Source organism: Lithobates pipiens, unplaced genomic scaffold, assembly GCF_037356315.1.
Source record: "Lithobates pipiens isolate NorthernLeopardFrog02 unplaced genomic scaffold, aLitPip1_a1.2 Scaffold_18, whole genome shotgun sequence".
NCBI classification, from domain to species: Eukaryota; Metazoa; Chordata; class Amphibia; order Anura; family Ranidae; genus Lithobates; species Lithobates pipiens.
In genome coordinates, this window is record NW_027507758.1 from 504,710,011 (window position 1) to 504,736,933 (window position 26,923).

At 41.7% G+C, this 26,923-nt stretch overlaps 1 protein-coding gene across 1 annotated transcript in view; it reads left to right on the top strand.

The window, feature by feature from the left end:
* The window catches only part of IL20RB (interleukin 20 receptor subunit beta), a 71,904-nt gene extending 45,232 nt beyond the window's left edge, over window positions 1-26,672 (top strand). Inside the window, exons 3-7 of the mRNA XM_077488690.1 lie at window positions 4,353-4,546; window positions 12,019-12,146; window positions 16,886-17,036; window positions 20,585-20,724; window positions 24,828-26,672. Of these exons, the coding sequence (XP_077344816.1) occupies window positions 4,353-4,546; window positions 12,019-12,146; window positions 16,886-17,036; window positions 20,585-20,724; window positions 24,828-24,938 (724 nt within the window). The 3' untranslated portion in view covers window positions 24,939-26,672. The remainder of the gene's footprint in view (window positions 1-4,352; window positions 4,547-12,018; window positions 12,147-16,885; window positions 17,037-20,584; window positions 20,725-24,827) is intronic.
* Window positions 26,673-26,923: the final 251 nt, after the last annotated feature.

Below are 26,923 nucleotides of genomic sequence, written 5' to 3' on the forward strand. Positions count from 1 at the left end.
CGGTGGCCTGGTCTCCTGTCGCCGCTGTCGCCGTTTTCTGTTCTTCTCTTCAGATGTTGCCTCGTCGCATCCTCCGCTCACAATGGCAGGGACGCTGCGCGCGGCGACTTATATAGATGCTGGGACTGTGACATCATAATAGGCGGGGACATCATCCAGTGATGTCCCTATATAAGTCACCGCGCGCAGCGTCCCTGCCATTGTGAGCGGAGGATGCGACGAGGCAACATCTGAAGAGAAGAAAAGAAGAACAAAAGACGGCGACAGCGGCAACAGAAGACCGCCTGTAAAAGAGCTAGAAGAAGGCGCGGTGGCCCTGCAAGAAGAACCGAAGAGGGGGACAAGACCCCTGACAAGACCCCCAGAGCTGTAAACTATTTTAACCCTTGTGTGTTGTGTTTTATTTTTACTTTTTTCCACAGGTGAATGTGTAGGGGTACACTGTACCCCATACTCATTCACATAGGGTGGGGGGGCCGGTATTCGGGGGCCCCCTTATTAAAGGGGGCTCCCGGATTCCGATAAGCCCCCCGCCCGCAGACCTTGTTGGGAAGAGGCCCTTGTCCTCATCAACATGGGGACAAGGTGCTTTGGGACGGCACGGCTCAGGAGGGGGGGGGTGCTCGCTCGTCCCCACCCCCTTTCCTGGCCGGCCGGGTAGCGTGCTCAGATAAGGGTCTGATGTGGACCTAGGGGCGGACCCCCACGCCGATTTTTCGGCATAGGGATTCTACTTTAAGTCCATACCTGGTGGCGGGGCCAGCGACGCCTCCTTCGCTGGCCCCGGCTACCTGGAGACGTGCTCAAAATGAGCGGATTTTCCTCCGCGTGTGTGGGCGAGTCCGTTCATTTCAGAAGTACGGCGGATAGTCCGGCGGACTTGGTATGCCGTATTAGTCCGCTGAAAAAGTTCCGTGCGTGGGCAAGTAGCCAGTTCGGAAAGTCCGGCGGGAAGTCCGTCAGACTACGTCCGCTGGATAGTTGGCTAGGTGTGTACGCGGCATTAGTTCCCTTTCCTTTATCTCGTTTTTTATGCAGTCTCATTTCAGAATAAATATTAGCGGTGACGATCCTGGGGGTGATACTGGATTAGTTGAAATGTTATTTGATTCTTACGCTTCCATCTGCCCATATCCAGGACTCTATGGGTAGCATCTACAGTTAGGTTATGCTTTGATTAGCTACAATTAACTGTGGAATCCATATAACACGCTGCACAGGTGTAATTGCACCGATGTAGTTTAATTATATAATAACAAAACTTTCCCTAAAAATGATATATAAAATTACATTGCTAAACAAAGTGAATGACATTGCATTTACATTGGGGCACATGAATGAGAAACAAGGCAGTAGCTGGAATTTTTGGGCCCTCCTGACAAGGTAGCTCTCAAAGTTGAGGGCATGTGGCTTGGTCTGGTTCAGGAGGAGAGTGCTACACGCTCACTGCCTTTCCTTTTCCTGGTCCCCTGGATTTTGAGGGAGATCCCACGCTGTCATTTAAAAAAAAAAATTTGCCTGGGTTCCCTCACCAGTTCCTTATACATGAAGCCATGAAAAAGGGGGCAGTGAGCATGCACCATTCTCCTTAAAAAACACCAGGACACATGGCCTGCAAAAGGAAGAAAAAAACATAAAAAATTGGCAAGGGATTCCCCATGGATTGCTTTTACAGCCCATCCGGGAACCCGGGACTGTAGCCGGCAGTCCTGCCGGCTGACCATCAAGCTAATTGGTGACCGGAATGGCCCTGATCATCTCTATGGTCTAAGATGGGGGTTGGTAACCCGTTGATTGCAGACCACCTGTCGACTGCAGGCAGGAAGACAGGTGGAGAGCGAACAGGTTTCTCCACTGCTGACTCCCGTCTTCTATGTGCCGGACCTTGTCTCCCCTCCCAGCCTCAAGCCTCCTCCTCGGCACCGCCGTGCCATCTATGTCCCGGTCTCTCTCCCCCCCGCCTCATCCTCTTCTGTTGCTGTGATCAGTGAACAGTAGAGATTGGGAGGAAGCACAGCTCAGATCTGAGGGCAGGAGGAGGAGCCGGCCAAATTAACTTTTTATGTTAAAACGCTGGTGATTGGTTGCTAGGACACAGGGTGGTCCTAAGCAGCCAATCACCAGCTTGCTAATATGAAAAGTCACTCTGCCAGCTCCCGCCCTCTGTGCAGAACTGTGCTGCCTCCTGGTCTCCGCTGTGGAAACAGGTAGGACACTGTGCTATGGGAGGGAAAGGGGGGGGGGGCAGAGGTTACTGCTATAGGGGAAGGGGGGGCCGAAGACAAAGACACCACTGTGTGTGTGTGTGTGTGGGGGTGATGTGAAGGGCCAGAGGACACTGTTATGGGCAGGGTCACTCACATAGCAGTGTCCTCTATCCACCCTTCACATCATCTCCCACCTCCCTCCCCCCAATCCCTGCATTCTGAGTGCAACGTACCGCTAAACCCTGCATTCTGATCGCAACACACTCCTGATCCCCTACATTCTGAGCGCAACACACTCCTGAACCCTGCATTCTGAGCATATTGCACTCCTAAACCCTGCATTCTGAGCATATTGCACTCCTGAACCCTGCATTATGAGCGTAATGCACCCCTAAACCCTGAATTGTGAGTGCAACGCACTCCTGATCCCCTGCCTTCTGAGCGCAACAGACTCCTGATCCCCTGCATTCTGAGTGCAACACCCTGCATTCTGAGCATAACACAATCCTGAACCATGTATTCTGACCGCAATGCACTCCTGAACCCTGCATTCTGAGTGTAAAGCACTCCTGAACCCTGCATTCTGAGTGTAACGCACTCCTGAACCCTGCATTCTGAGCGTAACACACTCCTGCACCCTGCATTTTGACCACAATGCACTCCTGAACCCTGCATTCTGACCGCAATGCACTCCTTAACCCTGCATTCTGACTGCAACGCACTCCTGAACCCTGCATTCTGACCGCAATGCACTCCTGAACCCTGCCTTCTGTGTGTAACGCACTCCTTAACCTTGCATTCTGAGTGCAGCACGCTCCTGAACCCTGCATTCTGAGCACAGCCCACTCCTGGTCCCTGCATTCTGAGCGCAGCCCACTCCTGATCCCTGCATTCTGAGCGTAATGCACTGATGAAACCTGCATTCTCTGAACAACGCACTCCTAGACCCTGCACTCTCTTGTAATATTTATTTTTGTTCTGAGTAAAAATATTTTGTTCTGAGTAAAAATATTTTATGAAAAAAAAAAAAAAAGTCGCTCGGTCTTACTGTCTGTTTTTTATGGCGACACTATGCCTGGTGATCTTTGACTTCATCAGTGTTGTTCAAGTAGATCTCCATCTCTCGAAGGTTGCCTACCCCTAGTCTAAGAAGCTGGAAGCGGGAGGATTTTGTCACTTCCAGTTTCACTGGTTGTAAACTGGTTTAAAAAAACTTGGTTGAAAAATGCATCAGATCATAACGATATTGGTATGATCCAAAGCTTTTAAGGGCAGGGACCCTGAGGCGAGGCGTCTCCGACTTGCCTCGCCGCGACCTGCGGCGACCTCAGAGGCGACTTGCAGATGACTTCTGTATAGAAGTCAATGCAAGTCGCCCCGAGGTCGCCCAAAAGTAGTACAGGAACCTTTTTTCTGAGTCGGAGCGACTGGAGTCGCTCCTCTCAGAACGGTTCCATTGTACAGAACGGGGGCGACTTGCGGGAGCGAGGCGAGGCGAGTCGTGTCGCCTCGCATCGCCCGCTGTGTGAACCGGCCCAAAAGAGGACTTGTCTTTGCCTATTGCTCATCACAAAGGGATGTTTACATTTCTTGTAATAACAATAGAAGTGATAAAAAAAAATGTAAAGATACAATGTAAAACAAATGAAATAATCGTTGGTCCCATGTTGGTATGTAAACAGTGATTTACACCACACATGTGAGGTATCACCGCGAAAGTCAGATGAAGAGCAATAATTCTAGCACCAGACCTAATGTGTAAGGCTTAATGTACACATTTTAAAAATTCTCCTGAATGATTTAACTTGACAGATAGTAACCAACGTTTGAAAACGTTCATTTGGACGTGTTTACATGCCGCGCTTAGCAGCGTTTGTGTTTAGAAGATAGAAGCTTTTTTTTTTTTTTAAATAGTCAAAAATGTATCTCCATTAAAAACGCCTGTAAACGAAACACTGCTAAACGTGAGTTACCGCCTTTTCACACATTTACAAGCTGTTACATCTAATCTCAGAGCATGTCCTACTTCTTCATAAAGCCATAGCTGATACATGATTTTTAATCTGATATTTTAGAATTTTGTTATCATCTTGACATAGTGATTCATTTTGACTTTGCTTCATTATGGATTTCTTGTTTTCCCAGAGAGTATGAGCGAGTATATAAAAATCATACCTGGAATGACATTTATCAATGCCAATCTATCTCTGAGCACCAATGCAATGTTACTTATGATGTGGCCGCTAATGTCTTGTACGCATTTCGGGTTCGATCAGAGCAGGACGTCCAGCGAACATCTGTCTGGGCTGAAATGGAGGAACTGTTCAACAGAATGACATGTGAGTTTTGATTACCGTATACTAGTTATAATTTTCTTCTTAGTTCCTTTTGCTTTATCTAGTTTTTTATGCAGTCTCTTTTCAGAACAAATATTAGCGTGGCAATCCTGGGGGGTGATACTGGATTAGATGAAATGTTATTTGATTCTTACACTTCCATCTGCCCATATCCAGGACTCTATGGGTAGCATAGGAATCTAAAGTTAGGTTATGCTTTGATTAGACACAATTAGCTGTGGAATCCATATAACACGCCAACACAAACACTGATCAAGTGATATTGCAGAAGCAATGATAGAGGTTGACTTGGCCCCTGTTCACACTGATTCCAACTTTGAATGTCGCATGATTTCAAAGCCTCAGGTCAGTGCAGCTTTAGGTGTGACTTGGCTGACATTTGTGTGACTTCATGCACAGCTGTTTATGCGAGTCATACCTGAAATCACAAAAAATAGTGCAGGAACATTTTTTGCAAATCAGTGTGGCATCGCAAAGTCGTATTTGGCATATTTGCGCCGGTTTAGGAGATATCCAGTGTAGCTACAGGTAAGCCTAATTATAGGCTTACTTGTAGCAAAAAAGTGGTTTTAAATGGTTTACAACCACTTTAAGGCAGGTATTGGTACTTTTGGCAGTACAGGCAGGTGCCAAGTCCTGCTGGAAAAAGAAATCCATAAAGCTGGTCAGCAGAGGGAAGTATGAAGTGCTCTAGAATTTCCTGGTAGAAGGCTGTGCTGACTTTGGACTTGTTAAAACATAGTGGACCAACAGCAGCAGATGACATGGCTCCCCAAATCATCACTGACTGTGGAAACTTTACACTGGACCTCATGCAACTTGGATTCAGTGCCTCTCCACTCTTCCTCCAGACTCTGGGACCTTGATTTCCAATTGAAATATAAAATTTACTTTCATCCAAAGAGGGCTTTGGACCACTGAACAACAATCCAGTCCTTTTTCTCCTTAGCCCAAGGCTGAGGTTATCTCTGTTGTTTTTGCACCTTTTTCTAGCACACTTTTTCCTTCCACGCAACTCTCCATTAATATGCTTGGATACAGCACTCTGTGAACAGCCAACTTCTTTAGCAATGACCCTTTGTAACTTACCCTCCTTTTGGAGAGTGCCAGTGACTGTCTCCTGGACAGCTGTCAAGTCAGCAGTCTTCACAATGTTTGTGTAACCTACTGGACCAGACTGATAGACCATTTAAAGGCTCAGGAAACCTTAACAAGTGTTTTTGAGTTAATTAAACTTTATTTAACTTTTTCACAACATTAACATTTTCTGAGATACTGAATTTGGGGTTTTCACTAGCTGTAATGCCCTGTACACACAGTCGGACATTCCGACTACAAAATCCGACTGATTTTGGCCCAAACTTGTCTTGCAGACGCACGGTCGCACAAAGTTGTCGTAAAATTTGAACGTTCTGAACGCTGTGACGTAGAACACATACGACAAGACTATAAAGAGGGCAGTAGCCAATAGCTTTCATCTCATAATTTATTCTGAGCATGCGTGGCATTTTGTCTGTTGGAATTGTCTACACACGATCGGAATTTAAACGATCAGATTTTGTTGTCGGAAAATTTTAGATCCTGCTCTCAAACTTTGTGTGTCGGAAATTCTGATGGAAAAAGTCAGATGGAGCCCACACACATTCGGATTTTCAGACAACAAGATCCGATCACACATTTTCTCTCGGAAAGTCCGACTGTGTGTACAGGGTATTAGTCATAATCATCTAAATGAAAAAAAGAAATGCATGAAATATATCGTTCCATGTGTAATGAATGTATATAATATATTAGTTTCACTTTTTAAATTGAATTGCTGATATAAATTAACTTTTTGATGATATTCTAATTTTTTTAGATGCACCTGTGTATATGTATGTGTGTATATATATATATATATATATATATACACAGTATGTATACACAGTATATGTCAATTCATGTCCACTTTTCTTTGATATCTTTAATTTAGTAGCACTAAACGCTAGCTATTTATCTATAAATATATTTATTTATATTTAGGTGTTTTTTATGCAACCTGTAATTATATCTCAGTAATAAACATCCTCTTCTGTACAAACTAGTTCTAGTTCAGATAATTAAAGTTAATTAAAACAGAGCACAGTATTATGTGTGTGGTTCTGCCCAAACTTGTTTATCCATACTGATAACAACATTGTAATAGTTATATGAAATTATAAAAATCATATTCAGGAGAATTAAAGCCTCATGCACACGAGACGCTGTTAAACGCATGTTCAGATGCAGTTGGACACTTTTTTCAACTGCCCCTGAACTCATTCAATGTTATCCTATGTGTCCATGCACACAGTCTCGTTTTTTGCCGTTTTTATGCAGTTGTGTTTAACCTCGTTTTTCCAGATGCAAAAAAATGGGTTCAGACGCAAAAATGTCCACGTTTCAGATGCAAAACGCGGCTAAACGCGGCACCTGTGTTTAGCCGCATTTAGCTGTGTTTGTGTTTATATGCGTTTTTAAAGGAACCCAATTTTTTGGACCACTTTACCAAACATTTGTTGTCATTTAGCACTTGGTCCTTTACATATCATGTAGTTACGTATAGTTAGTCTGTTTGAAAAAAAGACACAAGTCCATTTAGTTCAACCCACAAAAGGGGAAAAAATCCTCCAATCTTATATACTCAATCAGTGGTGGCGCGTTCATTAGGGGCTCCCGGGTGCTGATTTCCCCCATCCATGCGTCAGGCCCCTATTTGGATGCTGGATGCATGAATTCCGATGGGGGGGGGGTTTGAAGCACCTAATTAGAGCTAGAGGCTCTAATAGGCTTCAAAATAGGGTGGGCTTGGGGCACAGCTAATTCGAACTGAGCCCACCTGGGTGTGTTACAATAGCAAATGAATATTCGCTATTGAAACACTGATCCTCCTCCCGGCCAATCAGGAAGTGGGTCTGACCCATTTCCCGATTGGGGGAAAGGAGAAGCATTTTGATTAGCCACTGAGGAGGAGAGAGGAAACAGAAGCGGTTGTGATGCCCGCGGAGAGCAGGGGATGGGGAAGCCGCCGTGATGCTCGTGGAGTGCAGGGGAAAGGGAAGCCACCATGATGCCTGCGGAGTGCAGGGGAAGCCGCTGTGGTGCCTGCGGCGAGCGGGGGAAGTAGCTGTGATGCCCGCAGAGTGCTGGGGAAGGGGAAGCCGCCATGATGCACACAGAGAGCAGGGGAAGTCACCCCTGATGCCTGCCTCCTGGGTGAAGCGCTGCCCGCCATAGATGGGGTAAGTGCTCCAGACCCAACTGACCAGTCCAGGGAGGGGGGTGGCTGTGGGTGCTCTGTTTATTACCACCAGCCGCCACTGTACACAATCTAGGAAGGAAAAAAAACAGCATGATCCAATTTGCTCCAGCAGGGGGGGGGGATTCCTTCCTGATCCCCTGTGAGGCAATCGGATATTCCCTGAATTAACTTTACCTATAAATATTAGTATCCAATTATATTATTTGTGGTGTGATCTTTTTGCAATAAAAGCTTTGGACGATCCATGGTGTGCTTGCAAATATGTGCATTGATCATTTAAAGCTGAACTCCAGGAATTTAACCATTTTCTAAACTGTTCTGGATTACTATGGGTTAAGTCCAACAAGGTGCATGCCACCTCATAAACTTAACACTTTAATTTACAATTTTAATTTTAACTGAGCCCCAGGACTACAGCAATTGATTTACTTCTGGTCCTGTAACGTTGGAGCTTCTGGTCCCAGCTTTGACAGCTGCATAGTTTTATCCAATCGCTCTTCTTCCTCTCTTCCTCTTGGCTAATCAAAATACAAAGCCTTCTCTGAAAGGGCAGCTGAGGGGAAGGGGTGGGCAAAGTGGCTTCTGTGTGATAAAGCAGCATTTCTCCTGATAGAGTGCAGGGAGTATAGTAATATCTGTACTTCCAGTGCATAATAAATCTGTCATAAAATAAAATAGATAAGTCCAACAGCTAGAATGGGCCTAATTGGACTTAGCCCATATTAAACTAGTACATGTAGCTGAATTCCAGGAGTTCAGCTTTAAAAATATGTGTGGGCAATGGCAAATAATCCTTTGACTGCATCTTTGCTTTAACCTCAAGTTTCACAGCTTGTTGGTCTGGACCTTTATTGCTGGGATAATATAAAAATATGGATGAATTACAATCAGTTAGAAATTGTCTATTTTTGGGTATCTAAAACAATAGAATGCAGACAGTATAGGGACCCTGAGGAAATGTTTTTTATTAGGGGAGTACAAATTAAAGATTTTCCCATCTACATCTGTAACTCTTAAAATGTAAAATAAACACTTGGTTGATGGATTTTAACCTGTTCTCAAAACATATCTTCTGTTTTTAAAGTGGACCTGAACTCAGAAAGTGAAGAATTGCTACATGCAAATATCTAGAATTGTTAATTGTTCTTACGCAGTACCCTGAAAAGTATATTGTACCTTTTATCTGGAATTTCCCCTGAAAAACATCAATGCACTTCCTGGTATGTGAGTTTGCCTAGCCTAGGCACTACTGTGCCCACAACATCATAGTTGTATATCAGCAGTGTGAGACTCCTAGGGGTTCATTTACTAAAACTGGAGAGTGCAAAATCTGGTGCAGCTCTGTATAGAAACCAATCAGATTCCAGTATTTTTTTTTTTAAGAGCTTAATTTTAAAAGCTGAAGTTAAAAGCTGATTGGCTACTGTTACAGATCCAACCAGGGGACTGGAGGGGACTGCAGGGAGGCCTCTTGCTTACTTACTATGTGCCCTGGCTTTCTCCAATGATGGGCAACCCTGTGGTAAATGCTGAGAGCGAGGCTTGGATTAATTCTCTGAATAAGAACAATATTTCGGACAGATATATTTATCAACAATCATTTATTATCCCTCAAGAAATATATGAAGATAAATTAATTACACCTTTTCCGACTGCTGGTAATTGTATACGTTTTGTCTCATAGACTGTTTTAGACTGTTGCCGGACAGTCTAGATCTCTGATTAATCAAAGCTTTGTCTTGGTGTGAATTCCCATTGTTAATTGAGTCAATTGAGTAACCTAGTGTTTCAATCTGTTGCCTAAATTGGCTAACTTTTAGAGATTCCTACATGATGGGATTAGCCTTGTGTCAAGTCCACCACATTATCTAACCATTATGTGATGTTTTTGGTAACATTTGCTTTTATTGTTCATGTGGTGACAGACCTATTTTTGAATTATATAAAAACCTGTATTTCTTTATAATAAAGAGTTTCAGGTTGCATCTAAGCTAGTATCACCTAGTCTTGGGTGCTCAGCTTTAATACCTTGTTCCCAGGTCAAGACTGGAGGAAGCTGTATATCTTGACAGAGGCACCCAAGCTGGGTTCTGGACTTTCCTTTACAGCTACCATGGACAGCAGCACCTGATTTTGTACTCTCTAGCTATAGTAAATAAACCCCCTAGTACCAGGAGATTTGGGGTGATATTTGGTGATGTCACTGCTGTGCTGCTCATTGTTATACTTTCTGGAGGCTCCAACATAAGGAAACAAAGCCCTGTCTCTACCAAAATGGCCACCTTCACACAAAGATACAGTGCAGAACAAGGAATGGTAGGTCAATAATGAGAAAGGATCAGCTGCAGGGAGACCACAGTAAAGGTAATTTAAAATTAGAAAATATACACTGCACTTAGAAATAAGTATTAAATGATCAAGTGCTGCCTTAAAAATCTAAATGTAAATGAAAAAAAATAAAATAATGCATATTAGTGACTAGTACATTGCCCCATCTACATTTTTGGGCACAGATTTTAGAGATCCTCAGTAAGGGGAATTAATGTACATTTTATTATCTTTGGAGGCCACTAGGGTATCCCTGTGGTCCAACCCACCATACATGTGAGAACTTTCCAAAGTATAAAGTAAACATGGGAATGAATCATATGTCAGACGTGCACTTGATTTTATTGATATCACAGGGTCATATCAATGGGTCACACAGCTCCAGACAATGCTTGACCTCAACAGTAACTCACACCTGTTGCAATTACTTGCATGGTTGACATAGAATAGAAAGAACAAAACCTGGCCATTTCTCCTTCATATTAGTCACTAAAATGTTAGATGTTGATTTTATCTCACCTACTACAAAGCTATCATAACAAACTAGACTGGCAACAAAGTGTCACCTTATCAATAATATACAATGGAAAATCTTTCCATACATAGGAAGGAGTATGTGCAGGTTGCTAAGACACTCCCAGTCAATTCAAACCCCTTCACATGTGCTCTCTCTCTCTCTCTCCGTCGTAGTGGCTCTGAGCTCAGCGATACGGTGATTTAGGAGATAGTGGACCACACATCTGCCTGGTATAAAATACTGTATGTCTGCCTGGTATGAAATATTGTATTCATAATAAATGTTTTTCTATAAGGCTGGTTGCCTGAAGCCTATGTTAACTTTGTAGCATGTTGGGTCAGCTTAAAGTCCAACTATGGGAGAAATTTAAAATGATCTCTTGCAGTGGGGCTGTGCACTACAAGGGTTAATTGTCCTTATCCTTTGTCTAGGCGAGTGGCGAAACAGTTTTACTTACCTGATCTTCCGCTCCCCCGGTAAATGGCGCACTCCATGCTTTGGCAGTGGCCTGTCCCTTGGTTTCAACAAGTCCAATGCAGGGCTATGAACTCTGCTTTGTTCTTGATGACTTTGGGATTCTAGACTGGAGCATGGAGGAAATTAAGCTTTGGGGACTGGCTTAGTAGCAGGGAGGAGCAGAAGGTTCGATAAGTAAATCTTCTTTTATTGGTCCCCTAGACCAGTGATCTCCAAACTGCGACACAGGGGCTAGATGTGGGCCATTGCTTGCTTTTATCTGGCCCTTGGGGTACTATTTCATCCACTGATACCAAAAATGGGTAATAATAATTCCACACCCACTGACACCAGTGAAAAGGCACAATTCCTCCCACTGACACCATTAATAGGGCCGAATGACACCAATGATGGGGCACAATTTCTTCCAATGACACCAACAATGGGGCATATATCCTCCCAATAACACCAAAGATGGGGCACAATTCCTCCCAATGATACCAACAATTGGGTTAGATGACATAAACGATGGAGCAGTTTTTTTTCCCAATGACACCAATGATGGGGCATTGTTTTTCCCCGCTGTCATTGGGACCTTTTCTACTACCAATGGCCACAGTCCGTCTGAAGGACAATAAACTGACCCTTTGTTTAGAAAGTTTAGAGATCCCTGATCTAGAGCCAAAAGAGCAATAAATCATTTCAGTTCAGACACAGCCCCACTACAAGGAATATTTTTTTAATTGCTTGGAGTTTCGATTTAAGTCTTTGAAAAACTTAGATCAGCTGGCAATTTGCTAAAGTTTCTCACTGATGTTACATGAGAAATGATTTGTGAATATATAGTAAATTGTTTTTTTCTTTTACTGATAGCGATCCTAATTCCTCCTAATATTACCCTTCAAGCTCATGGTCGTAACACTTTAACATTAAACATTGAAGACCTTGGAGAATCTTTCCAGTATTTTGTGTATTTCTGGGAAAAAGAAAAAGAAAACCAGGTGAGTACATATAGTCTAAACTGGCTGATATAAAGACGTAGGAGCTGGGTCAATTGTAGCTGTAAAGGTTTATGCACACAGCCATTTTGTGATAGATTTCACACACTGTTCAAAGTGTGGACAGAGTAGTCTTGGATGGGAGTGTAGTTTCAAATCACTTGAAAGCCTTAGTTGTAGGAGATATGCTATAAAAAAAACATCAAGAAACTTTCCAGGGCATACCTCCTATGCCCTGATCCTCTCCTGCTGCCTACTCTTCCCTGCTGCTATTGTCAGCCATTCTTAACCATTAAACTGAGAGCTTGGAATTACTATGTAGTACATAGCAGGAGCAACTGTCAAAATACAGCCCTTCCTGGCTAGAATGACACTTGCAGATAGTCTGCAAGTGTCAATGAATAATACACTATAACAATGTATTATTACATTGTAATTACTATTTCATTCATAGCTCAATCAATGTGGTGACCTTTGATCTGTCTATGACATCAGAGGAGAGATCCACAGGATCTCCTCTCACCAATTCACAGACAGCCTTGTATTTATTGAAAAGGATGCAAGGCTTTCTGCGAAGGTCTGTTCAAACTAGCTTTGGTCTCTGAAGAGCGATCCATATTCAGATAGCTATTCAGAGAATATTTCACAAGCAGTAAGGAAGCATTATATTGAATCTTCATCACCTGCTTTAGTCACTTGAAGCCTGCATTTACATTGATACCACCACACAATTTTTTAATAAACAATAATGTGCGTTACTGGTGTCACCATCAGCCCTCATAAATGGGTTAGAACCCCCAAGTATACACAACACTGAGTATGAAAAGCATGTCCCAGTTTTCCAAAATACAGAATAATGGCTGGTTAGAGGGGAGATTATGTCCAGTTCATAGTCCTGCTTGACATGTTTTGCAACAGGCTCGCTTCTTCAGGAGTTTAAGGGTTAAAATTGTTTTTCTAACCTATATAATACAATAGAAGGGCATGTAGGGAGGAAGCAGACGAGAGGGCCAACCTAAGTCCCCCCAAGAATGGATATGGGGATGCACTTATATATTAAAGGTGTCTCTGCCTAAAAATAAACAGGTAGGTATCCACTTGTCAACAAAGGCATGGATATAGTATCCTTGTAGTTAAAAGCATAGCTTATAATTTAGCACTGGATACAGAGTATATTTATATAGGCATTATGCCCTGTACACACGGTCAGACTCTCTGACGGAAAATGTGTGATCGGATCGTGTTGTCGGAAAATCCGATTATGTGTGGGCTCCATCTGACTTTTTCCAGTGAAAGCTGGTTCTAAAATTTGCCGACAACAACATCCGATCGTGTGTAGACAATTCTGATGGACAAAGTGCCACGCATTCTCAGAATAAATTACGAGACGAAAGCTATTGGCTACTGGCCCGCTTATAGTCCCGTGGTACGTGTTCTACGTCTCCGCGTTCGGAACAATCAGATTTTCTGACAACTTTGTGCGACTGTGTGTATGCAAGACAAGTTTGGGCCAAAATCCGGGCCGGAAAAAGTCAGACGGATTTTGTTGTTGGAAAGTTCGACCGTGTGTACGGGGCATTAGTCCTATGAGTAGTGACCAGGAAGTCTTAGTTCATGCCTAAAAGAGGGTATCCTTCCAGATGAGCCTCTCTAATGTGTGCCCCTTCCTCTCTATCAAGGCCTGGAGTTCGCCAGGAGAGCAGCTACGCGGGTCTGTCTTGTCTGGTTGCCTCCTCCCTACATGCCCTACTATTGTATCATATACGTTAGAAAAACAATTTTAACCCTTTAGATCCTGAAGAAGTGCACCTGTCGCAAAACATGTCGAGCAGGACTATGAACTGGACATCATCTTCCCTCTAAGCAGTCATTATTGGCTATCTTGGGAAATGGACCAGTTTTTCATACTCATTGTTGTGTATAGTTGAGGGTTCTAACCCATTTATGAGGGCTGATGGTGCCAACAGTAACGGACATTATAATTTATTAAGAAATGGTGTGATGGTACCAATGTAACATTTTTAATCTTTTTGTAAATTCTAATAAAATAATTAAATTTTTTAAAGGATACCTGAGTACCTTGTAGCACCATTAAAGTCATATTTTCTTTTCAAAATTACCATAATAAAAATAATATTTTAGCCCTCCCCTAACCACCCTCTGGATCTATTTGGAAAAGGTATGCACATAACTTCTCTGGACCATTCACAATAAAAAAAAGTGGCATTTTCTATTACAAAAATGCTTTAAAGCAGAACCAAAGTCCGCAATACTTACCTCTGCTTCAATGGTTGATGGTCCCCCGCCGGCACGGGCATCTTTTCCTAAGCTTCTTTGTGTGCCTATCTTTTGCCAAGAAAACAGTCATCCCAGCACACAGGCACTGAGTTGGAATGTAAACTGAGTTGCAAAGAACTCTGAACAATTAAGTAAGTTTATTTTATTGCAGAAGAGACATTGCATGTCTCTCCTCCAATAAAGAGGCTGTCTGCTCACGTTTATTTCGTTCCATTTTAAAGTAGAACTAAACCCATTGATTTAACAGTTTCAAAAAAAGTTAGACCCGCTCCGCTAAATCCAGACGGATGGATGTCCTATTTTCCATCTGTCTGGCGGATCGGATGAAAATGGACAGGCGGTCTGTAATTTTGATCCCCCCCCCCCCCATAGAGGAGAGCAGTCTCTCTGACAGGTCCATCCCTGCACAGTGTGCAGAGATGGACTTGTCATCCGCCGGCTCAGCGGGGATCAACGGAGCGATCCCCGCTGAACAAGAGGATGGCTAAATACGGATCTGCACGTCTGAAAGGGGCCTAACTGTGACATTGGTTTGTGCTCTCAACTAAACTTTCATACCATCAGATGGCTGGAGTCATGCTTTATTTTGTTGAGAAATCACTTTGAAAAACAAGCTCCTAGCATTTCTGGCTGTGGCCAACTTGAGTGAGGGCAGGTGATTTATGTAGAATTTACTTCCTTGAATCCATTTGTCCCTAGCACAAGAATGCATGCAGGAAAGTATATATTTAGCTGAGAAACCCCTTTAAAAAGTAAAAAATAAAAAGTAAATCTGATATACTGTCCTATCTATTTACTAATGCTAGCATCACAAGGTTTACTTCCTCTTTGATTCCCTGCAAAGATAAAGCATAATGGACTACTATGCATAGCATAGTAGTCCATTATGTGTCACTTACCTGACACAGGAGCCAGTGAAGTCACCGCTGTCCCCTTGTGTACGGAGCCTCCATCTTCTTGGTGGGTCTCGCTGCTCCGGCACTGTCATTCGACGGAGCCGCGATGACGTCACTCCCGCGCATGCGCACGGGAGCCGCCACTCGCGGCATATCGCCGCTAACTGCGGCACACTCAGTGCGCCTGCGCGTCGCTGTCTACGGCGCTTGCGCCTTAGACAGCGGTGCCTGTCTTTTGGCAAATATCTCCTAAGCCGTGTAGGTTTAGGAGATATTTCTTGGACCTACAGGTAAGCCTTAATCTAGGCTTACCTGTAGGTCAAAGTGGTTTGTAAGGGTTTACAACCACTTTAAACATAATCAATGTTAATTGGGAGAGCGAAGTTCCACTTTAAGTTACAGGGGAGACCTAGAAGACAAAAACTGTTGTGGTAATACAAGTGACAGACTATATTATATGCATGTTTTTTTTGCCTATAGTTCTGCTTTAACAGTCACCCTTAAAACTAACCCTAAGGGCTCATTTACACTTGCTTCGGCTTCAACACACATTATCGGCTAGTTTTCACTTGCTTCAAAACAAGGCTTCAGACAGGCTTTAGTAAAGCTCTCTGAACACTAGTCAAAGCTTCTGTCACTAAATAAAATGGTTAGGTTCCAGTCCTGTTTATACCTTGCTTTTTCCTTTACTTTGCTTAAAAAAATATGCCCCGTGTAGTTTAAGCAGTGCTTCAAAGCGTCTTTAAAACCTCCATAGAAGTCTATGGCAAAGCTTGCTTGAAGCCTCACTGAAGCCCCATTGAAGCCTCATTGAATCCCCACGAAGCCTCACCAAAGCCCCACCAAAGGCTCATCGAAGCCCCACCAAATCCTCATTGAAGCCTCATTGAAGCACCAAGCAAAAGCAAGGTGTAGACAGGACTGTAAGCTAACCATTTTATTTAGTGACAGGAGCTTTGACTGGTGTTCAGAGAGCTCTAACAAAGCCTGTCCGAAGTTTTGAAGCAAGTGTAAGCTAGCCCAAAAACAACTTTTTTTATTTTGATGAAGAGAATAATCACAATGAAAATCAATAAGAACATCTCATTATGCTGATAAAAGTATCTAGAAACATCCAGTGTATGCTTTGGAACATGAATGGGTCCATGTATGAACAATGCACCAGCCCTGGCACATTCTATAGAGTGTATAGACATGAGAATGATGGATGCTGTGGTGGTAAAACATTGGATGTCACCACTTTATGTCAACAGCACAGCAAATGCTCATCGTGAGGCAATTTCCTGTTTCACAGACATAAGCTTTTAGCAAGCATTTTGGTGTGTTGGTGACATATACTGCATCTATGCACGTGGATATCTGGTTATATTGAGTGGTTTTCCATACATATTTATCATATTTGAGTCGCTAAGAGGTGCTTCTTAAATAGACGAAATAAATGAAAAAGTAAAACATTGCATTTGAGGGACAAAATGGGAAGGGTTACTTTGAATGTAATGTGCTCTACCTACTATACATGTGTGGCTTATATACTGATTTGATTTGTAGGTGGAGAATATGAAGTTGAGCAGAAAGGTTACATCCACTTCCTTCGATCAGCTAGTGGGAGGGCGTGAGTACTGTGCGTCTGTGGTTGCATTGGCAATACCTATAAGCAAGAACAGCAGCAGGAGTGATTTAGCGTGTGTTAAAGTACCAGGTAACATAATAGCTATAAACTCTAAAAACACAATGCATTCATCTATTTTATACAAAATCTGTGTATTGTTAATTCTGGGAGAAAAACGGCTGGTGAACAGTTCATTACCGATGTACTGGTGGGAAACTTAGGCACCGTTCACACTTGTGAGACTCCAAAGTTGGCAAATTTTGGGTGTGAGTTTGGAGTGCAACTCTGATGTGACTTTTACACGGTCTGGCACTCAAGTCGCATCAGAGTAGTTCAAGAAACTTTTTAAAGTCACTATGACTTTAAGTCGCATAGATATGAACTGAATGGGCTGCGACTTTTCATGCAACTTTATGTGTGAAACAATATATATAGTGCTCAAACGTAAAACTCCATGGATGGGAACAAAAAAAATAACACAGTGAGTGCAAATAAACTAGTCCGGTTAAACAGTTCAAAATATAAACGTGAAATAATTCTTTAAGGCCTCCCTTCTGGGCAGACTTGACACGGATATAGGTATGTCACTCAAATCCTGACAGTGGTGTAAACTGGATAGACTTGACACGGATATAAATATGTCACTCAAATCCTTACAGTGATGTAAATAGGATAGGGTACTCTTACCAGCAAGGCTGGACACACATACCGTACGGCAGTGGGTCAAATACGCTTGTGATTCTCCTTAGGTGTGCCTAGGATGCATTGGTAGATAACTCGCAGTCCCAGAACCGTGGAAATCCACAAAAGGCCGTTGGAGCGACCACCAAAGATGTCACAAAGGGATCCACATAGACGTAGGCAAACCAGGATCAAAAATAGCACAATGGGATATAAAAGGGAATAAGAGGAAAAAGCTCCATGTGGTGCAGGTCAACCAATATCATTTATTAGGCTATAGATTCTCACAACAACTTGTAAGATAAAAATGAAGTAAAAACAATCCACAATCCAATAAATAAAATGGAAAGGATAAAAAATCAATGTGGGAGTCTCAAATGAACGTGTCCAATGTGTCCAAAGTCACACACGTGTGAACGGAGGCTTTACTCCTTTTTGCATTTCTGTCAGATTGTGACATCTGTTTAGGAGGGCCCCTTTTATTAGCGGTATTGTGCATGATAAAAAAACATTTATTTTTTAGAAACATTTGAACATAAATTTGCCAAATAAAGTGCACATAGGGTTCTGGTTATAAAGATGCTCAACACCATAATGATCTCTACTAGTGATATTTCTCTTACGGAGATCCAAGTATGATATAAACATTAGGAGAATCTTGGATTGCTGTTCCTGTCCTTTGTAATCTATTGGCTGGTTGTCATGGTAGACTGGGTCAAAACGGTGATCCTTCTTGTCCTTTTGTAGAGATCTGGAGGGAATGGTTCTAAAATCCCACAGCCAATTCAGTGTCTGAAACCTATACCAGCAGCCTACCATGACCCAACCTAACCCAACTTTGAATGTTACACCTGCAAGCCTATCCATTTATAATATCTATACAATGAGATCTTGTAAAGTGGAGCCAGCAATAGCAATTGGCATCACAATGGTGGCTGCATTGGCAGAACACAAAAATGTTACACCGTACTTACTTTTCACTGTGTTGTTTTTCTTTTCTTTTCTGTTAATAAGCACCTAAAAACCTGTGGTAGGCAGCCATTAAAGTGATTGTAAGGGCAGAAGGTTTTTATCCTAATGCATTCTATTCATTAAGATAAAAAGCCTTCTGTGTAAAGCAGCCCCCTAATACTTACCTGAGCCCCCTTTCGATCCAGCAATGTCCACGAATGCCTCAGTCCTCCGGGACTCTCCCTCCTGATTGGATGAGACACAGCAGCAGCGCCATTGGGTCCTGCTGCTGTCAATCAAACTCAGCCAATGAGGAGGGAGAGGGTGGGGCCGAAACAGATCAGTGTCTGAATAAATTTAAGGCCACATGGCAAGGAAAAAAAGAGGGGTAGGAAGAATTTTCTTGGTACCATCAAAAGCATTGACAGTCACATAAAATCAAACTTTATTATAATATATGAAAAAGAAAAAAAATGTAGATGTAAAGATACACAATTACAATACAATTAGATCAAGAATAAAATGAACCCATTATAGAGGCTTAGCTGTAACTATAGTGTTTACCCATGCTATTAAGCACCACATATAGTTTAGTTGGTGTGCACAGTTAGCCAATACTCATACTCAACATGTTTCATGGTTTGAAGCACTTTCTCAGGAGCTCAATAAATGGGAGCACACCAACTAAACTATATGTTGTGCTTAATAGCATAGGTAAACACTATAGTTACAGATAAGTCTCTATAATTGGTTCATTATCCTCGATTTTATTGTATTGTAATTGTGTATCTTTACATATAATTTTTTTTTTCTTTTTCATATATTATAATAAAGTTTTTTTCTGATTTTATGTGATTGTCAATGTTTTTGATGGTAAGAAAATCCTTCCTGCCCCTCCTCTTTCTTTGCCATATGGCCATAAATTCATAGTATTAGGTTGATGGCACTGCGACTTCCAGTGTAACTTTGCATTATGATTTTCATGCACATTTCATGCGTCTGATGTTTTACGATTTTGACTTTGGCCAATTATAACAATACAGCATGTGATATATATTTTTGAACTTATAAAAAAACCTCTGAAGTTGCAAACAAATTGAACAAATGAATACAAAATAATTTGTTGTTTTTATTATAATTTAGTTCAGATTAGTTGAAATTCATTAGTATTGTGATTTGCAGATTTGGATACATTCGGATAATGAAAACTTCATCCAAATTTCGATATGTAACTAAATGAATCACACATGTCTAGTTAATGTCTAAGTTAAAAGATTACAGATTCTAATAAACACAAGTGAAGTGGCTGTACCAAGGGAATATGAGCCAGTGATGTCCGACGCCATGTTAATATTTAACGCCATCAAGTAAGATAAATAAAGTACATTACTGTGGAAGACCACCTGCAATGGTAAAAAACAATTAAGCACCATTTCCATCATGCATTTCCAGTGCTACTCACTATACTGACACAGATCTCATATATTTTGTGGAGGCAGTGGTAAAAGACAGCAGGTTTGGGTGGCATCGTGAGGATGGTGTGTCAGTAGCATTGCTTCACTACCACCAATCAGGTTCAACCTATCTAGGAAATGGACAGTTGAAGTCTGAAAGCTGGAATCTGAATGGTGGGAGTTGGGTAATGCTGTCAACTCTAAACACTGGCACTGTGGGGTTGAATTACTAAAACTGGATAGTGCGAAATCTGGTGCAGTTCTGCATAGAAACCAATCAGCTTCCTGTTTTTTTTTTCTTTTGTACAAGCTTTACTGAACAAGATGAAGTTAGAAGCTGCTTGGTTACCATGCACAGTTGCATCAAATTTTGCAGTCTACAGTTTTAGTAAATCAACCCAATTGATACATCAGCCCTTAGTACTTAGCACACATTACAATTTGTTGTGGTTTGTATATATTTTTAAAAAATTTGATAAAAATGTATTTACTTTACAGTTGGTAAGATATATAATTTGCTATTAATTGTCATATTCCATTTTTTTTCTATAGCACTTGAGCATAAAGGTTTGATTATTGGCCTCCTATCTGCATTTGTGTTTGCTTTGGTGCCATTGGCGTTAGCAGCAAGAAGAGTTATCAGGGTGCTGCGGGACTCCTGCTGCCCACAAGTGGACATTCCTGATGTATTGGTAAGAAGACATCATTTAGTGTATTGTACTTACACCACTACTTTATAGGATCATATTACTAACATTTTGAGAAGGGAATGAGGGACACCTATCAGCAAAAGTGTGTAGGCATAGGACACACCCCTTGCCATGCCCCCTTAAAAGAATTGTACAAAAATCAAGATTGGTTAAACCCACAAGTCCTTTTTTACCACTAGTATTCTTTTATGTTGGCTTTTGGAATTTACAAATGCAGCAATTTAGAAATCAGATGAAAGGTTTAGCGCTGAAAAACACTATTTGATAGATAAAAAGGGCATTTTAGGGGGATTTTAGGGGGATTTAAGGGCAGCACAGTGGTGTAGTGGTTAGCACTCTCACCTAGCAGTAAGCAGGGTTGCTGTTTCAAATCCCAACCACGACACTACCTGCCTGGAGTTTGCATGTTCTCCCTGTGCCTGCGTGGGTTTCCTCCGGGTACTCCGGTTTCCTCCCACAATCCAAAGACATGCAGGTAGGTTAATTGGATTGTGGGCTCCTTGAGGGTAGGGACTGATGTGAGTGTGCAACATACAGGGATAGGGACAATTGTAGACATTCACTCTGGATGGACTGGTGTCTTTATTCAACCTTACTAACTATGAAAAAGTGCATTTTATATACATCTATATAGATCAGACCAAAATGAGGGACAAATGAGGAGGAATGAGGGACAGAGGGACATTGGGAGCTATGTAGGATTGATCCTTGCGTCTAGATATTTACCGGAGGGAACTCTGCTACCTTTGTCAGCTTACAGAAAATCTAGAAGCTGCTATTGCTGACCTCTTCTTGTAGAAACACTAGTTACCTGGCTGTCATGCTGACTTTGCTATCCAGCTTCAAAACTTTCAAGCAATGACCCAGAACAAAATCTCTGCCCTCTGTCTGACCTTACTTACTACATACTTGTTCTGTGGTCAGTAACCCAGACTGTACTTAAAAAAAATCGCATGATATAAATAATACGGAGTTGACATTTGCTATTGTGATTAAAATGGTATTTCTATATACCTGAAAAAAATGAAAAAATACATTTGTTGCTCTATAAGCCAACAAAAATAAAAAAACTACAGCAGCTAACACAATGTTGCTGGACACAATATAGAATATATGAAAAGTACAGTGTAGCACTAAAAAATTAAAAAACAATGAAACCAAAGTTCATATATATAATTGGTGTAATTTAAATTCCAAGCAAAGAAGAATCCTTATGCATCAGTCCAGAGAAGAGAGAAGAGGGACCATCACCAGCACCCGACAATACTGACTCTTACCATCAGTGCAATTTAAACATGCACATAAAGCACGATCCTTGTCAATCAAATCCCCCAGTCTCTTCCTTATGCTGACTCAGCAATTCAATGCGGAATGTATCATCAGATGGTATATAAATAAATGTTTACTCCACCACACTCCAACAGATATATCCTCAATAGTAATTCAATGGCCATATGTGGGAATGAAAGAAATAATCTCATTGCGCAAATACCATAAAAATTCAAACATTCTTTATTCATAGATTCTAATAAAAATACACTCACATTCTATTTGAAGTTTTACCAGCGTAAAAATAAGAATATAACCGGCACAAAGAATGGAAGCCACTCCCGCACTCCTCCGCATGTCACTAGTCCCTCATACACCCAACGTTTCATCACGATTGTGCATCTTCAGGGGAGTGATTGTCAAGGATCGTGCTTTATGTGCATGTTTAAATTGCACTGATGGTAAGAGTATTGTCGGGTGCTGGTGATGATCCCTCTTCTCTCTTCTCTGGACTGATGCATAAGGATTCTTCTTTGCTTGGAATTTAAATTTCTATATACCTGACCAAAGACCAGCTAGGTATAATTACGGCAATTACCAACACTTACGAAACCCACTCAGCACTGCAGACTAAGGAGACATCATTTTGCTGAACACAAGAAGAGATGAGTCAAGATTGGTGTTCAGGGGTTGTCTGGTTTATTCTGGGCGAGTATACAATTTATATGCACCATTATCAGCCAATCATTGCATAGAACATGGGTGTGGTTAATACAGAGGTGTACATTACATATCATTACATATCATTAATTATGTCATCTGCTTTCATGAGTCACAGTCATGAGTCTTGTGGCCCAGACATATTGTGACACAATTTCTTTATTTAGACAGTACAAAATAAAACTGCTTATGCAAGCTATATTTTCTTATATGTATGCTTTATAGGAAAACTGCTACAGTCTGTAAATACAGAGTTTAAACTCACTAATAGGTTAACCCAAGTTAATCTTATATGAACTTATAAAGATGGAGTCACTCTGGTTCAGCCATATCACAACAACCATCATAATATGACGGCAAGGTCAACCCCTTATTCCAGCTTCCCTTCTACCTCCAACCACAACTGGTTCCCCCGTCCAGCTGAACCTTCTCAACTCGGTTGGACTCCAATCCTGCAGTCCCACCCTATGCTGCTTCTCCTGCTCCTAGATAGGCTTCAGGCAGCCTAGTAGCCAGGTGTCCCCGGGATAGGCCTCAGGCTTCCAGCCAACAGCCCTAGGTGACATAACACATGTCCACCCAGACAGCCGTCCAGGTGGCTCGGAACCCGATCATCTGACTCCACCCAAATAAATAGGCTCTCCCTGCAGGCCAAGGGACTGAAAATAACCCCCGCCAATTGGCTGAGACACCCCATCCATTCATGATCTGACCTTGCTAAGCCTCTGTCAATCTAATGTCACCAAGCACAGTGCCACATAGTGACAGAAGAGAAAAGGTGCAGCAATTCCAGAATTTAGGGAGGGATCAGTGGATCTTCTATCAATCAGCCAGGGCAATTGCTACCTGGCAAACTAAATGTGTTAGCAACACTGTCTAAACACCAGGGTGCTACACTTATTTTGTGTGAAATATCTGGCGTTCCTGCCAGTTCCTCTGCTTTTCTGTTTCAAACTCATGCTAGGCATGGAAGCACATCCCTCCCAGTGTGGTCAGTTTTCATCTTTGCATTCCACTTGGGAGCACAACCTGCCTGTGCACCAATGGCTAGACTTGTGCTGGCATTCCCCTGCACAGCTCTTCACTGGGAAGATTAGTGTCCAGCTGTTTCTCTGTCTCATGTTGACAGCCCCTACAGTTGCTACCCCCACCACCTCTCTAAGTCCTTCATGCAGCTGAGAACAGAGGCTGTGTGATCATTTATAAACTGTATACACACAAATGTTTTGCAGTGCGTCTCTATTTTAAACTGAATGCGTTGTTTTACAAGGTAAGGTTTCACATAAACGTTAAAGTTAAAGGAGAAGTACAGCCAAAGCTTGTTTGGCTGTACTTCCCCTGTAGATCACAGGAGTGCAGATCGTTCTGCACTGCTGTGACCCGTTTTCGGTAGACAGCGGGCTAAAGCCCACTGTCAGCTGATGTCACAGAGCCGGTCCAAGCCGGACCTGCACCTGGCTCAGCCTCTCAGCGAGCTGCATAGAGGCTGAGATGGTTGCTTCCACTCCCTCCACAGCCCAATGCTCCAGGCTGAGCAGAGACTGACAGTAAGCAGCTATCTGCTTACGGAGCTGTGAGAACTGAGCGATCAGTGGTGTTAGATCGCTCAGTTCTCAGTGTTAGAGCCGGTAGGGGACAGATACAGCATCAGACTGATTCTGCATCCAGCAAGCTAAGTATGATTCTACAAAAATAGATAAATTCCCCATACATCTCTTTAAGGCTGAGTTCACATATGAGCATGCAGCGGTTCACAGCAGGAGTCTGGTGCATCCTCATTCACCGTTTCAGGTCCGATTTCAGCCCAAATTTTTGGCTGAATTCAGACCTGAAACAGGTCAAAAGAAACACAGCATTCCTGTGCAAATCGCACCCGAGCCGCTGTGGGCATGTAGCCTTAAAATAAACCTGATCTAATGCTAACAACAGTGTTAAAATGTGCCTTGTGTTAGACTTCAGGTATATGTTTGCACACTTTAAAATAAATGACTAGTATTTTCTTTTATTTACATAGATGGACCTAATTACAATTTATTTTAGTATCTGATATAAGTATGATGTTTTACTGATAACTCTCTTCGTGATTGCCTTCGTAGAATGGACTCTACACTGGTCGTGGAATGGCTAGCAATTTTTACTTAGGTCAAGAAAAATGTGAAACAGTGAACACTGCTGAGCTTCATGATCTTATCGCCTCCCAGGAGTAATGTACAGATAAATGTGAGATATCCCGATGACCTTTCATAACACAGAGAACACTACTAGGAGTCTATAAAACCTTCAGTGCTCATTTGTCAATAACATGAATAACAGAAAAGAAGACACAGCGATTGTACTGGAAAATCTACAGTTCTAAAGAACGTTGGAGGAAAGAATTGTATTGGGCTCAAATAAAGTGTGAAATTGACATCAAGAAAAACTGATAATGGCAGAAACCTTTGGTTGGTTTTCAAGCGGAGACAAATTGGGACTACAATTCCCTAGTTATGAATTCTTAAAATTACAACTTTTATGTCACTGTATGTACAATGGACCTAGAGGACGCCGTGATTTCTCTAAAATGGGTTTGCTTTCCGTTAGCACTTTGTTCATGGACTTAATATGTTCCTTTTGCAACTGGATTTTCATCAGTTTTAAAGCCGGTAGTGTACAGATGCAATATAATCAGACGTAGATTACACCACAGTTGACTAAGGTAACTACGTGAGTGATTATAATTTTCATCCCAGTTCTTATATTGTGCTGCTGGCTGTTCTATTAGCCGAATGCTGGTGGATACTACTGAACTATTCTTTTTGATCTGAGCTGAATAAACCCAGGCCAATGTGTTTCCTGATTCAAGCAGCACCCTTTGCATGTGCAGACAACATCCATGATTGCAGGTATTGGAGTGTGAGAGGGTGGTTGCACTACATTGAGTCATGAGCAGTGTTAATTTCATCGACTAAAACATTTTAGTCTACTAACTTATTACCATTTTAGTCGACTAAAATATGACTAAAACTAAAACAACTGAGATGACTAGAATACGACTAAAACTAAAATACCATTTTAGTCAAGACTAAAATGGGACTAAATCTAAAATGGCATTTTATCAAAAGACTAAGACTAAAACTGAATGTCGTGTAGTGCATGTTCATACCTCAATAACATAAATAATAGCATATTAGATTTTTCACTCCAGCAATATATAATGAGTTTGGAAGTTGTAGAGAAATGTTTAACAATTTAACCACACCCATCGATTTTAGATGACTAAAATAAGTTTTAGTCTACTAATACGACTAAAACTAAAACAAGTAAAGAAGACTAAAATGGGACTAAAACTAAAATGACATTTTAGTCCTAAGACTAAAACTAAATTTGCTGCCAAAATTAACACTGGTCATGAGACGAGAGACTGCAGGCCTAGCTTGGGGACTCTATGGGAAAAATCCCGAGATAATAACACTCAGTTTGACATACACTGAGTGGACTTTCTTACTTTAGCATTGTATCACCTTTCCTGTATAAATGTACAGTTAACTGAAGTATTTGTGGCCTGGAGGTCTACTTTAAGTAGCTCCTGGCTAAATAAACACACAGAATTTATCTGGATGCCTGACATAGTTACATTGTAGGTGAGGATGAAAAAAGACACAAGTCCATCAAGTCCAACCTATGTGTGTGATTATATGTCAGTATTACATTGTATATCCCTGTATGTTGCGGTCGTTCAGGTGCTTATCTAATAGTTTTTTTAAACTACCGATGCTTACCCTCTGAGACCACCGCTGGTGGAAGAGAATTCCACATCCTTGCCGCTCTTACAGGACAGTTTTATTGAGGACATCAAACTATACACTGACCAATGATGACTACAGATACAGTATGTCCTGTGTGGTCTGTAAAAGAGATGTTGAATTAAGTTGCATTTTATAAATAAATTATTTCAGAAACTTTTTGTTTGTAAGCATTGTTGTACAATTATCAGTCTACTTGGTAACAAAGAGTTCTTGGAAATGTAGTATATGTTTGGCACATTTTATATAAGTTCAATTATTTATTGCAAGGGTCGTTCACTGTTTAACCTGCAGTTGGGCTTTAAAGTGGCTGCATTTTTTATCTCTTCCCTTTTATTTCAGGTTAAGAAGTGTACTGAGCTGGAATGAAATATAAGCGCAGGGCATACATGACGGGGTGGAAGGAACGA